General features: G+C 42.3%; 1 protein-coding gene across 2 annotated transcripts; it reads right to left on the bottom strand.

Annotated features, from left to right (window-relative positions):
* Positions 1–4,973: 4,973 nt before the first annotated feature.
* On the bottom strand, positions 4,974–12,717 carry LOC109567476 (elafin). 2 transcript variants are annotated; one of them, XM_070801745.1, is made up of 5 exons: positions 12,699–12,717; positions 12,247–12,317; positions 7,055–7,219; positions 5,377–5,922; positions 4,974–5,142 (listed from the first exon to the last, which is right to left on the bottom strand). In XM_070801745.1, the coding sequence occupies exons 3-4, from the start codon at positions 7,134–7,136 to the stop codon at positions 5,378–5,380; spliced, it is 627 nt and encodes a 208-aa protein (XP_070657846.1). In that variant the 5' UTR covers positions 7,137–7,219; positions 12,247–12,317; positions 12,699–12,717; the 3' UTR covers positions 4,974–5,142; position 5,377. The 2 variants fall into 2 exon arrangements, with proteins under 2 accessions (XP_070657846.1, XP_019828012.2); XM_019972453.2 differs by lacking the exon at positions 12,699–12,717 and having other exon boundaries at positions 12,247–12,373.
* Between the last annotated feature and the right edge of the window lie 2,303 nt (positions 12,718–15,020).

Below are 15,020 nucleotides of genomic sequence, written 5' to 3'. Positions count from 1 at the left end.
AACCTTTGAGTAATGCTGTTGTTCTGCCTCAGGGGTGACCATGAAACCTCAGAGACGGGCAGAAGGCTCCCAGCCTCTGATGGGCGCTCTAGGCTGCTGGATGCTAGATCCAGCAGGTGGAAGTAGGGAGCAAGAATGAGTCCTCCCACTGGCATTGAACATTTGATGTTTGTTCTTCTCAATCTACTATGCATAGCTCAAAGGGTTTTGTGTGTGTGTCTGTGTGACCTTAACAGTGCCTGGAAGTCACAAACCCACTTTCTGACCCTCCTCCTGACTTTCTGCCTGCAGTTATTCACATGTCAGATATGCCTGTATAGGTTCTAGGTTATTTGGAATTTTTGTGCAAAGAGCTTGAAAACCTCCACCTGCTCTCTTCTCTTTTACAGATGGTGTCAGTGAGGTTCAGAGAGTGTGTGGAACTTCTCTGAGCCTAAGTGGATTGGGCACAGTACTGCCTGCTTCTGAATCCAACAAGGACAGAGAATAGCAGGTACCTGGAAGGAATATGAGGCTGAATGTCTGACTAGGGATGAAAAGACTCTCTTCTCTGCCCAGGTACAGGCTCCCAAGTGAGCAGAACCTGGTCCAAATGGGGACATGGAACCGATGGATACCTGGTCCAGAGTCATGTCTCCCCAAATGGGCCCCTTATCATGCTGTGAATCCCTTATTTCTTTGAGTGAATAACTCCCCCTTGACACTATAAATGATTAAAATGTTTTAATGCCTGTGGGCTCCAGGTGTCAGAAGACAAATGTTCAGGCATCAGTCGGAATCAGAGAAATTTACATTTACAAGAATTTGATCAAACCAGCAAGTTCCAAAGTTAGGTAGAATGAACATTGGTCCAGGAGACAGGGAATCCGGTCTTGGTGGCCCTGATTTGCTGAGTGAAATTGGTAAAAGCTTTTCTTCCTAAATTTCTCCCTGTACAACTGATATAAAACAAAAAGGGAAAGTACATCTACTCACAGACTTTTCTTTTTTATATAATTTTATGTATTTATTCATTTATTTTTGGCAGCAATGAGTCTTCACTGCTGTGCACAGGCTTTTCTCTAGTTGCAGTGAAAGGGGGCTACTCTCTGGTTGCGATGTGCAGGCTTCTCTTTGCGGCGGCTTCTCTTGTTGCAGAGCATGGGCTCCAGAGCACACAGGCTCAGTAGCTGCTGCTTGTGGGCCTATTTGCCCCACTGTATGTGGGTTCCTAGATCCCGGACCAGGGATCAAACCCATGTCCTTTTCATTGGCAGGTGGACCCAACTGAACCACCAGGTAAGTCCCCTCTACAGACATTTTATTGTCCCTAACCCCTTGTGTCATCATCTTTTGAGCTATTTAAAATCCTAAAAGATGATTCTCGAGAGTTACTTGGACAGCAAGGAGATCAAACCAGTCAATCCTAAAGTCAATGCTGAAGCTGAAGCTCCAATACTTTGGCCACCTGATGTGAAGAAGTGACTCACTGGAAATACCCTGATGCTGGGAAAGACTGAAGGCAGGAGGAGAAGGGGGCGACAGAGGATGAGATGGTTGGATGGCATCACTGACTCTATGGACATGAGTTTGAGCAAACTCTGGGAAATGGTTGAGGACAAGGAAGCCTGGCGTGCTGCAGTCCATGGGGTCACAAAGAGTCAGACGTGACTGAGCGACTGAACGACTGAATGACTGAATAACAATAACAACCACCGCTTCCTTGGATTGTTTTGTTAATCTGGTGCCAAAATCACGAAGGGAGGCTGTGCAGGGGCAAAACTATTGCATCCTTGAAAGTTACTATGAAAGTAGAGCTTTAATGTTCTCACCATAACAACAACAACAATAAAATAGCCATTACCTGAGAAAGATTTATGAACTATTCTTATTGTGCTAAATATTTTGCAGTATATACATATAGCAAATCACCAGGTTATATACCTTAAACTTATACAATGTTATATGTCAATTTTATCTCAATAAAACAGAGGAAAGAGATAAAATCAAAGGGGTAAATATTTCTGTCTTCACCATACAGAACCTTCACATTCTGGAACATGTTAATTATTTATGCAAGACTTTTTTGTTTGCTATATGAATACTTGTTTACATTTCTTTTTTAAAATTCTGCCTTCTCTCATTAAGTTTATTTGTTGAGTGGTTTAATTGTGTTGATATTAGTATTGGGAATTTTTTTTCCATCTTCTGATTATTGCTAGTTTATAATAAAAATAGGATTCGTGGGGATCCAGTTAGGACTTGGTGCTTTCACTGCCATGGGCTGGGCCTGGGTTCAATCCCTGGTTGGGGAACAGAGATCCCATAAGCTGTGTGGTGCAGCCAAAAACTTAAAAATAAAATAGGATTTAGTTATGCCGCTATGTTCATATTGGGGCTTCCCTAGTGGCTTAGACGGTAAAGCGTCTGCCTGCAATGCGGGAGACCTGGGTTCGATCCCTGGGTTGGGAAGATCCCTGGAGAAGGAAATGGCAACCCACTCCAGTATCCTTGCCTGGAGAATCCCATGGACAGAGGAGCCTGGTAGGCTACAGTCCACAGGGTCCCAAAGAGTCGGACACAACTGAGCGACTTCACTTCACTTCACTATGTTCATACAGCCTATTCAAATAGCTAATACATGGAAACAACCTAAATGACCATCGACAGATGAACAAAAACAAAAACAAATGGATGGATAAAGAAGGTGTGATATATACACAGTGGAGTACTATTGAGCCATAAAAAAGAATGAAATAATGCCATCTGTAGCAACATGGGTGAACATAGAGATTATCACACTCAATGAAGAGAGTCAGAAAGAGAAAGACAAATACTGTATGATATCACTTATAGGTGGAATCTAAAATAAGACCAAAATGACCTTGTCTGTGAAACAGAAACAGACTCACAGACATAGAGAACAGACTTAGGGTTACAAGGGGGTGGGGGCGGGGAAGGATGTATTGGGAGTTTGGGATTAGTAGGTGCAAACTATAATATATAGAATGAATAAACAACAAGGCCCTCCTGTATAGCACAGGGCACTATATGCAGTATCCTGTGGTAAATCGTAATGGAAAAGCATATGAAAAAGAGACTGTGTGGATATGGATAAATGAATCTGTTTGCTGCACAAAAGAAATGAACACAACATTGTAAATCAGTTATACTTCAATAAAAAATTTTGAAAAACTAGGACTTATCATCATTTACTAGCTCTGTGTCTTTGGGTGATTAATGACGCTTTCATGACTTCAATCTTTTTGGTTTTTTTACTGTGCCGTGTGCCTTGCAGGACCTCAGTTCCCTGATCGAGGATCAAAGCCACACCCTCTGCACTGGAAGCGCAGAGTCTGACCCATTGGATTGTCAGGGAAGTCCCATGGTTTCAATCTTTTAACAAAATTAAAGAGGTGTATATACCCATCTGAGGGAGTTTTAATGAGAAATAAGACAATACTTATGACATGTTTAGTGCAGGATCTGGAAGAGACAAAACACTAAGACAGAAACCATTCTTACCACCAGTGGTGTATTATATGTTTCTCAGGCCAGAAGTTTAGGCACCGCTCTTGTCTGTGCTCCAAGATGTGTGGTCCAGTCCATCCCCTGGAGAATCAGAGGGGAACCCTGGCTCCTGGGGGGGTGTCTAAGGGACACTGGGCTCTCTGTTCTCTCACCCCCAACAAAGCGTCTGCTCCCCACCTCCCCTCTAGCAGAGTCCAACACACACATACAAAGAAGAGATGTTTCAACACCAGAATATCAGGGCTGAACTGACATTCATTACTATACTTCCAGAATAATTTCACCCAACTCCCCTCAAACTGAATAGACAAAACTGAGGCTCAGAGAGAGAAAGAGATTTATCTGCAGTCATCTAGCAAGTTGGGAGGAGCCTAGACCTAGAACTCAGATCTCCTGACTCCCAAGTGGGGTGCCCATTGCACCCCCAGGCTCCTCCCACTTCTTCCTGGAGAACTCCATTGCACAAGAGCAGTGGGGCAGCTGAGCCAACAGCAAAGCCATGAGGTCATCCAACGTTACCCAACATACACCCTCCTGCTGTCTTCACTCCTCCAGTCTGCTGCTGCTGCTGCTGCTAAGTCGCTTCAGTCATGTCCGACTCTGTGCGACACCATAGACGGCATTCCACCAGGCTTCCCCATCCCTGGGATTCTCCAGGCATGAACACTGGAGTGGGTTGCCATTTTCTTCTCAATGCATGAAAGTAAAAAGTAAAGTCGCTCAGTCATGTCCGATTCTTAGCGACCCCATGGGCTGCAGCCTACCAGGCTCCTCCGTCCACGGATTTTCCAGGCAAGAGTATTGGAGTGGGGTACTATTGCCTTCTCCAGTCTACTCTACCCCAACTTGTATGTCCCCAGAGAACTTTATTCAGCAATGACATGGAAGGATCGATGTGTCTTGCCTTCTCATTCACATCTTGAAATAGAAAGCTGGGAGAGGATACTGCTTCGCCCAAAGAAATTATGTGTTACTGGAGGTCACCTCAGGCATGAACAGGTGAAATGCTTCGTGAGCAGGGATTTCCTGGCATCCGTCTTTCTGTCCTCTTGGAGGATACAGATTCATGGGAAACATTAGAGGAAGGGAAGGAGGGAGTCAGAGGTTTAGCCAGGAGGGTTGGTTGGTCACACTGGCAGGGTTGATCATAGTCAGGTCAGAAGTGGAGGTCAGTGGGAAGGTTTGGGGGTTTATTTCCCTGGTCTGAGGCCAGAGGTCAGAGGCCAAATGTCTAGGTTTCCATTTCCTGGTGAAATGGAGGCTGTGGTTCTTGGGTTGATTTTTGGATTTCTGCAAGGAACCCTAGGAATAGGCCTCTTGTTCCTGCCCCTGCTCTCCTTCACACCCCAAGAACATCTGCCATGGGTCCTGCTCCACTCTCCACTGGGGACAAGAAGTCCCAAACCCACACCCATCTCCCCGGAGCTCTCGGGGGCCCAGAGGTCACAGGAGCCGGAAACAAATGGAGTTGAAAGCAGTCTTTTATTGGAAAGTCCATGAGGGAGGCAGTCCATGCTCAAGCTTGGGCCTCCCGGATGAGAGGAAGAAGGGGCAGTGTGGGAGAGGGTCGTGCTACAGGCACTGGGGCCTGCATCGCTGGGGACTTCACAGGTGCACAAGCACAGACTCTACCTGGTAGAAGAAAAGAGAATCGGAAACATGAGTCAGCAGGTGAGAGACTCAGAGGCAGTGGGAGGCAGGACCACGTCCACGTGCCATCCTTCTCAGGACCCCAGTGGTAGCCCCTGAGACCTCTCAGTCTCTCCATCACCTCCCATGTCCTCTCCCCACTAGCCTAGGATCGCCCTCCGCCAGTCAGCCTCTCTGTCCCCTCTTGGGCCTCCTTTCCCTCCACCCATTTCTCACCTCACTGGGGATCCATACAGGTCTTCCCACAAGAGCCTTCACAGCACTTCTTGGCCCCTGGGCACTGAGCATCCCTCAGACATCGGTTAGGGGGGTTCATCATGGCACACCGGATCAGAACCCTGGGGCAGGACCCACGCTTAGGGAGGAGTGGACCTCCGATTCGGTCTTGCCTTTTGACTGGATCTTGACCTTTCACTGGATCTTGACCTTTCACTGGATCTTGACCTTTCACTGGATCTTGACCTTTGACTGGATCTTGTCCTTTGACTGGTTCTTGACCTCTGACTGGATTTTGATCTTTCACTGGATCTTGTCCTTTGACTGGATCTTGACCTTTGACTGGATCTTGTCCTTTGACTGGATCTTGACCTTTGACTGGATCTTGTCCTTTGACTGGACCTTGACCTTTCACTGGACCTTGACCTTTCACTGGACCTTGACCTTTCACTGGATTTGGTCTTTTGACAGGATGTTGACCATTGATTGGGCTCTTTTCGTTGACTAAAACATTTCTTTCCTTAGTGCCTTGACCTTTTGGACGACCTGTTGAAAGAAATATCCCTACTATTACTAATATTTAGACCAGCATGTCTGTTTCAACTATCTAGTCTTTCCTCCAGGTCCAGCCACTGCTCACTGCGGTGTCCCTTAAGCTGAGGGATACTGAGATAGAGAAGGCTCACCAGGGCTAGCTGGGGTCTGCACTCTCGGATGGCTGTTCCCTGGGCTTTGGGGAAAAGCTCCATAGGACCAGGTTTCCTTTGGGTGTCCATTTCTTCCCCTTACCCTCCATTCTGGGTCCTGGGGCCCTCATGAGGATATGCCAGGGAGGAGTGACTTTCAGGAGATGAGGACACATTGTCATCTTTGAGGAAACTTGGTGGAAGGACAAGGAGCTTTGAGACACATGCCAGGAGACCTGAGCTCCATCCTGGCTCTGGAGATTGTCCTGACAATTCCTCACCTCGCTCTAGGTCTCAGTGTCCTGCTTTGGAAAACAGAGGTCTTCAGACTCCATGATTTCTGAGGCCCTGTTAGTTCTTAACCTCCCCTTACAGGACTGATGACTCAGGTGCTTTGATGGAGCAAACAGGCAGGGAAGAGACACCACCTAGGGCCCAGATTGCTGGGGATCCTCAACTTCATTGCATGTTCTGTCCAAGTATCAATGCTTGAGGCCAAGGTCATGTTACAACACTCCTTCCACAAACAGCCCTGATTTCTCAGTCCTGGGGCAGAACGCACATGGAGTCTAGTGGGCAACTTCCTACTTCTCTGCTGCTGCTGCTGCTGCTAAGTCGCTTCAGTCGTGTCTGACTCTGTGTGACCCCATAGACGGCAGCCCACCAGGCTCCCCTGTCCCTAGGATTCTCCAGGCAAGAACACTGGAGTGGGTTGCCATTTCCTTATTCAATGCATCAAAGTGAAAAGTGCAAGGGAAGTCATTCGGTCGTGTCCGACTCTTTGAGACCCTGTGGACTGCAGCCTACCAGGCTCCTCCGTCCATGGGGTTTTCCAGGCAAGAGTACTCTGGATACACTCAAAACTTTAGCCTGCTGTCCAGGCTAAAGAGTGGGCTCCAGCTCTGCATGCTGCCTCTTGTCAAGACCCAGGCTGCCCCTAACAACCTCTCCTCAACCCAAGCCAGCTTCACCCAGGCCACTTGTCCACTCACCTCTTACGATAGCTGCCTCTGCCACCAGCGTCCCAAGGACGAGAAGCACCACCACCTGGACCAAGAAGCTTCTGGTCTTCATGTTGTCAAGAAGGTGTATGACTGAGAGCTGAAGCTAAGCCTAGTTTTATGCAGCTTCAGCTTGGCCAGGTGCCAAGGGTGGGTCTATGGTTTCACAAAGGATAAGACTTAAATTTTCTTAGTTCTAACAGGAAATATCCACCCTCATCCTGGGAGGGACCTTGGGCCCTTCCCCAGGGATTATCCACAGGGAGAAATGGTAGCTGTTACATCATTTCTAATAGCCCCAGGAGCTATCTCACATTCTCATAAAGAAGTAGGGCTGGCTGGTCTGTAGGCATCATCATGACAAAATTCTTTATACTTAAAGAGTATGAAACCCAAAGGAGAGAGAGGAATCACCCACAGTCATTCAACAAGTCAGTGGTAGGGCCGGTGTACTGTTTTCATAGCCAAGCTGTTCCCCAATTACTCCCCAGCTCCTGCAAGCCCCACCCAGACCTACCCTAACAATTTATTCTTCCCAGCATCATGCTAGGCTTTTCTTTCATTCTCCCCCTGATCCCAAGAAAAACTCTCAAAGGCAAATTTGTCCTGAACTTTTAATGACTAATCATTATACTTTTCCATTTCACAGGCAGTCTCTGAAATGCACCAAGAAAGTAATAGGGAAGGTGGCATTCGACATCTGGAGTGGCGTGACGCTCTTGAAATCACAGTAAGAAGAGAGGGAACACCCATAAAGGGAAGAAAATAGAAATCATCTATAAGGTGGAATCTACAGTGCATACACCCAATGTGGCTTCTTCCTTTTTAGAACAGGCACCCTGTTTCTTCTGAAGGACTCTTGTTTCTTTGCACCATCAACTTAGGAATCTAATGGGGACTGTTGATCATGAAAGCTTGACAGCCAGTCACAGATCAGGGGTGTGTGTGTGTGTGGTCAGTTGTCATCCTTTATTTAAATGGACACTAAGGGGAAGTCCCTCCTTTTGTAAAGGTAGGAGAGATGAGCCTGGAAACTCCCGAAGCTATGGTTCCAGTCTGGGAGGAGGGCAACTGTTTGAGAAAAATAAACTTAATTCAATTAGAAAAGAAGAGAAATGATGGTAAGAGAGGCTTTGGAAGGGACTAAACTTTGAAAGCCAGCCCTTCATTCCCTTCTATCCTGAGAGCAGTTCTTCCCACACCTTTGCCGTATTTCGGTTATGACCCAATAAACTGCCTAAGCTAGTCTGAGTTGGTATTTCGTCTCTGCTGTCATAGTTCAGAGTAATAAAAATGAATACACAGAAGTTAGGTATTGTCAGGGACAGAACCTGAAGTGTGGAAATAACAGTTGAGTTCTGGGCGAGACAGCGATGAAAGCAAGCTAAGTATTTTATTGTCAAACAGTTTAAATCTCCATCCTTTGTCTCTCTGGACTCACACCTCATCACGCCCACCAATGCTGCTGAAACATTAAGGAGCTATAATAAATGCAAGACATTGGAGTTGGCAGGCTACTTTAAAAAAAAAAACAAAAACGCTCATCACAGAATAAATTATACAAACAAAAAAAGAGTGTAGAACTTATATTCTTTAAAGAATTAAAGCATTAAAATGGCAGCCTGCACTCACTAGGTAAAAAAGGAGACTATTTCCTGTATATAGGCCCTACCAACATTTACTCCTCACCAGTTCCTTAACCACTATCTTGGATTTTCTAATCTCCTGTTAACTCAAGCATCTTGCCCATTTCTAGCTGGGTTGTCTATTCTTTTTCTCATTGTTTTGTAGAGAGAAGAAACTCTCACTCATTACTAGTGAGAGTGTATATTCATGCAACCTATTTGAAAATAAATTTGGCATCAGCTAGTAAAATTAAACATGAGCAAAATCTTTTAGATTTTTACCAATCTGATGAGTGAGAAGTGATACACTGCTGAAGTTTTTAGTTAGCATTTTCTATCAATTATTTCAAGCATTTTTCATATCTTAAAAGCCACTTATATTTCTTTATCTGAAAACTTCATTTCTTTTGCTCATTTTCCTATATAGTCATTAGCTTTTTTCTTTTCAACTTCTAACCACTCCTTACATATTGTAAAGGTCTTTATCTGGTTAAAGGTTTGCAAGTAAAAATCTTAACTCATTCTTAGACCTGCTCAAAACACCTCAGGGTGGCACCCTTTTCTCCTCTTATCTAGAGATTGCCTACTATTGTTTGGCTATTTCTGCTCTAGACTTCTGCATTTCTGCTTCATGATATCCTTAGATTGGTGAAACTGGTTCATTAATCTTTTTTCAATTTGTGTGCCAAAAAAAATCTTAATGGTACAAATGAATCATAGAAAAAAATAACTTTTTAAACTGAAACTGACACAAGATAAAGTAGAAAATCTGAATAATACTGTAACCATTACAAAGATGGAAACAACAGTCAACAATATTTGACCAAATTAAAGCATCAGGATTAGACCTCTTCATAAGCATATTCTATAAGGCAATCAAGGAACAACTGATTCTAATATGACATAAATAAAAATAAGAAACAATTCCCAGTTTCTTATGTCTTATGAAGTAAACATAATCTTGATACCAGAGCTTAATAAGAACTTATGTCAATTATATGTTAATAAAGCTGTTTAAAAATAAAATTATCAACAAGGATTCTATGAAAAAGGAAGCTTTTAGCAAATCTCACTCATAGAACATAGATTCATGAACATAAAAATCAACTATGTTCATAAAATTCCAAACAAATCTACATATAATTGTTAGAATCAATGAGAGTTTATCATGATAGATACATACAAAGGAATGTACAAAAATCAATGGTACTATATATATTAACAACACAAATCAGCAAATGAAATTTTAATAATTTTATAATCATATAAAATATGAAGAGCTTATAAATACATGTAATAAATTTTGTGCAGAATCACTACAGAGAAAATGATAAAACTTTAGTGAGAGACGTTTTGTAACACTCCCAAATCAGATATGTATACCACGTTCATGGATTGGAAGACTCAGTATGATAAGCATGGCAATTCTCTTCAAATTGATTTTTAGTCTCAATGCACTCAAACCCCCAGAAAAGTTTTTATAAAAGTAAACCAAGAGAGATTTGGCAACGTAATTCTGAAATGCATACAAAAACTACAAAAGGCAAGATAGCCAAAATACTCTTGAATAAGAATAATTTAATAAAACTTGATGTAGGAGATATCAAGCTTTATTTTAAAGCTGTAATAATTATGATAGTGGTATTACAACAACCATAGATATATATGCAAATGAAACAGAATAGAGAGTTCTCAAACAGACAACTGCACATAATGAGAGTATGTTTCTAACTTGGCTATAGTAAACAAATATTGCTACAGTCATATTAGGAAGGCTGCACATCATAATATTAATATACTTTCCCTAAGTGGCTGAAGGAGGATTCAGGTTAACAAGTTAGGATAGAAGGAAGAAAAATAAAAATAAATAAATGTCGATTTATCAAAAAACTCATCATGTCTCATGGGATCCTATTACATTTATAAATATATTGCCAAAAAATGAATATCACTAGATCTGTGTTTACTGACTTCCAGTGATGTCCATGAAATCTTACCAACAGAAAAAAAAAGTTGGAGAGTAATATATGGGTTTTGATAATATTTCAGTTGAACATTCCTGTATACAAAAATACTTATGTGTGAAAAAGGAACAGGGTTTGAAGGAAAATCCACTGCTGTGAATACTGGTTACATGATGATGATGGGACGGGAAAGAGGACAAGCACGAGTAGCTCTGCCTTTATCTATATCAGTTTCTAATTTTTTTCTTGTTATAGCTGTCGATGAAAGTTCAGTTAACAATTAAGAAGAAAGGGAATTTTATTTGAACCCGACAGGATTATAACCCGGAACAGAGACTCTCAGAAAGCTCTGAGAAACTGTTCCACCAGGTGCAAGTTGAAGGCACAGGCATACACATTTTTGAGACAAAGGATCACACATCAAAATGACATAGTGATATTTTATACAAAGTTCACCAAGGACGTATCGTGCTGGTAAGCAGGCATAAAGAGAGCAGGAAGTCCGTGATCCCCACAGAGTGGGGGAAGAATGCTATCCCTTTAAGAAATTATATTGCTAATGTCAGAGGAAAGGAGGAAATGTTATTTTTAAGGTCAAGCAGACACTCCTATCTTCGAGGAAGTTAGGTTAATATGTAATGCAAGCGCACACTACACATTAGGGAGGGAGGGAAGAGGCCCAAACGGATACAAGACAGAATTTTGTGTTTAATTTTTCCTTATCCTGCCTGGAAATAAGAATTTTATTTCATCACAGCAAAATCACTACTCTTATGACCTGAACATATTGAATAAAGAAAATAAAAATTCATAATTTGTTGTTTAGTTGCTAAGTCGTGTCCAACTCTTTTGCAACCTCATGGACTGTAGCCCCCCCAGGCTCCTCTGTCCATGGGATTTCTCAGGCAAGAATACTGGGGAGGGTTGCCATTTCCTTCTCCAGGGGATCTTCCTGACCCAGGGATCAAACTCACATCTCCTGCATTGGCAGGCAGATTCTTTACCACTGAGCTACCAAAATTCATTATAGGTTAGAATAAAGCACTCAAGTAATCACGTAAGTGGAGAAAACAGGGTAATTGAGAGTTGCATCTAAAGAAATCATTATATACACATATAATCATTATAAGTGTTACAAAGGGATGTGTAAAATATGTCATAATATAAAAGTAAAACAGTGCATGAATCAGAGGCAGTCAAAAGAAATCACCTAGGTAGTTCAAGCAGAAAAAGAATTTCAGCTATTGTATGAGCACATCTCATTGTAAGAACCCGAATCACCCGTGAAATCCTGGATATGAAAGAGTCTGGGAAAAGATAGGCATTTGATTTACAACCCCTGCAAGAAGGCAGTCTGGGAGCAGCTGAAATGCATGTAGATGGAGACTCTGCACAGGACCTGCCATACCCCAACTCCCTCCCATACTTACACTTCCAATTAGAAAATATTCACCTCTCAGAAAGCAAAGTGCCCACCTAGAGTGGGAGCTGAAGTGAGTGGGTCTGAGAATAAGCAAGGCAGGACACAAGTGCTGGGAGATATGAATAAAATAAATAGAGAAGAATACAGGGTATTTATGAGAGCGGTCATTACCTTGCAATGCTGGAGTAATATCACATAGTGGCCAGGTCTGATGGTGGGAGCCCTCCTCTTTCAACAAGTACCTAAGAAAGAGAAGTCCACCTATGTATTAGGAAAACTGCAACAGAGGAGGGAGCCCTTGAGCTAAATTAAGAAACCTATTACTTCCAACCTTTCCCACTCAAATAAGATACTCCTTTCAAAAGACAGTCCCTGACTCTTATTTTAAAATCAGAAAGAAATTTGGAAATCATATAAGCTGTATAAAGAGACTCCTTTTTAAAAAAACAGAAATGAGAAGCAAACCTTGAAAGCATTTGAAAGAGGAGTTTTAAAATCCCCAGTAAAATGTCACCACAAAGCTGAGAGAAAAATTATAATCTAAAATAGATTTTTAAACTAGTGAAGCAAAATAAAGGTATGAGGAGAAGTGAAAGTTGCTCAGCCGTGTCTGACTCCGCTACCTCATGGACTGTAGCCCACCAGGCTTCTCTGTCCGTGGAATTCTCCAGGCAAAATTACTGGAGTAGGTAGCTGTTCCCTTCTCCAGGGGATCTTCCCAACCGAGGGAATGAACCCAGGTCTCCCACACTAAAGGCAAATTCTTTACCATCTGAGCCACCAGGGAAGCCCAGAGGTATGAGGAACCATCATAAGACAGAAATATAGAAACCCAAAGAGGAGATAGCAAAGTAACAGGAAGATGTGAAATAGCATCTGATGGAGAGAAGAGAAATTGAAGACAAGAAGAAAAATATTTCATAAATAAGGATTAATTAACATAAGGAAGAAAAAGGAAAACATTTAAAAAAGCATATAACATAAAAATAAAAATAACAAAAGAAGTAGCTTAAAAACACAGTCTTAAATATTAAAAAGTCAGTGAAGATCCACCAGACACAAAAATCAAGTCCTACCAGGAAGAAAACCAAGTCAACAAAACAGAAGAATTATTTAAAACAATAATTGAGGAAAATATTTCTGAAATAAAAGATTTCGGTCTACAATTAAAAGCTCACATTATAGTAAACACAAGATGAATGCAAGTAAATATTGTGGTCTTTCAAGATAAAAATAGAAGCCTTCAGGAGGCCAACACTCCCCCTCCAACTAAAAAAGAAACAAAATCTTAAAAAACCAGGTTGTAAGATAGAAATACTCAATGCCAGAAAATAGTGAAGCAAAACTTAGATACTCTATGGAAGAAAATATGCACTGAGGATTTTTGTACAACTAATTTGTCCTTGACCTAAATATATTTGTAAATGTGCAAGAACTCAAGAAATATTGTTTCTGATAACTTTCCTGGGGAGTTTCCAAGAGACAAGATATTATTATTGAGTACTGAACATTTTCATTGTGGAATTAAGTCTGATGAAGGAGTAATAAATAGTATGTAAATGTGACCTATTGTGGTAATGTACAAATACCAAAACTTCTGTCAGATAGGAGGATGAGGGAGAGAGGTAGCTCAAAGAGTAAGTCCACTGACTGCTTTATATATAATAGCTTCAAATCAAAGGATATTTAAAACACATAAGGTTCAACAAAATTAAAAACTTGTGCATCAAAGGATCCTAGCAGGATAGTAAGAAGATCCTGCTGAGAAGAAGAAACAAAGCAGGTCTCTGATAAGGGCCTATGACCCAGACTATACAAAGATCTCTCACAACTCCACATTAAAAAGATGAATAGCCCAATTTAAAAATGGTCAAAGAACTTAGACATTTCTCTGAAGATACACAAGTGGCCAGTGAGGACCAGGAAAAGATGCTTAACATCACTAGTCATTGCTGCTGCTAAGTCACTTCAGTCGTATCTCGACTCTTAGCGACCCCATGGACTACAGCCTTCCAGGCTCCTCGGTCCATGGGATTTTCCAGGCAAGAGTACTGGAGTGGGGTGCTATTGCCTTCTCTGTCATTAGTCATTGTGAATTGTGAAGTTGCTCAGTCGTGTCCGACTCTTTGCAACTCCACGGACTGTAGCCTGCCAGGCTCCTCCATCCATGGGATTTTCCAGGTAAGAATACTTGAGTGGTTTGTCATTTCCTTCTCCAGTCATTAGTCATTAGACAGATGCAAATCAAAATCACAAGATACCACTTCATACCCAATACTGTGACTATAAGAAAAAAAAATTAATGGAAAATGACAAGCATCGGCCAGGAGGTGAAGAAATTGGAACCCTTGTACATTGCTGGGGAGAAGGTAAAATGATGTGAACTCTGTGGAAAACAGCCTGACAGTTCCTCCGAAAGGTCAGCATAGAATTACCAGATGACTCAGCAATTCCACTCCCAGATATATATGTAAAAGAACTGAAAACAGGAAGTTCTGGTCCATGACTGAGACACAGGAGGCTCCTCAACTCACCTCCACCCCTGGTCACACAAAGTTGACAGCTACAACACAAAGCCACTGAAGGAAATCCAGTAATGAGTTGAGCCAGTGCTACATATTGGGCAAGCAAGAAAATACTCACATTGGAGAGGGTCTTGGCACACCCTCAAGCCACGAAGAACAAAGAAGGTGGCTTGGACAATTAGAAGGGTTCGAGACACAACCAAGACCTTGGGAGGGTGGGATGACGAGGTTCCTCTCCTATATGTGGTCATTGCTATATGTGGAAGACGTTGCTATTTTATCTAATGCCCAGCAGCCAGTACAGACTGTGGAGGAAAATGAAGTCTCCATACTGGGTCTTGCACATTTCCCCCACACCTGCAGGTAGCTCCCTACTGGGCACACCCACTTTCCCTGCAGGCTCCAACCCAGACCACTGAC

This window comes from Bos indicus, chromosome 13, assembly GCF_029378745.1.
Source record: "Bos indicus isolate NIAB-ARS_2022 breed Sahiwal x Tharparkar chromosome 13, NIAB-ARS_B.indTharparkar_mat_pri_1.0, whole genome shotgun sequence".
Classification (NCBI taxonomy): Eukaryota; Metazoa; Chordata; class Mammalia; order Artiodactyla; family Bovidae; genus Bos; species Bos indicus.
This window is presented reverse-complemented; position numbering and strand designations above follow the sequence as displayed.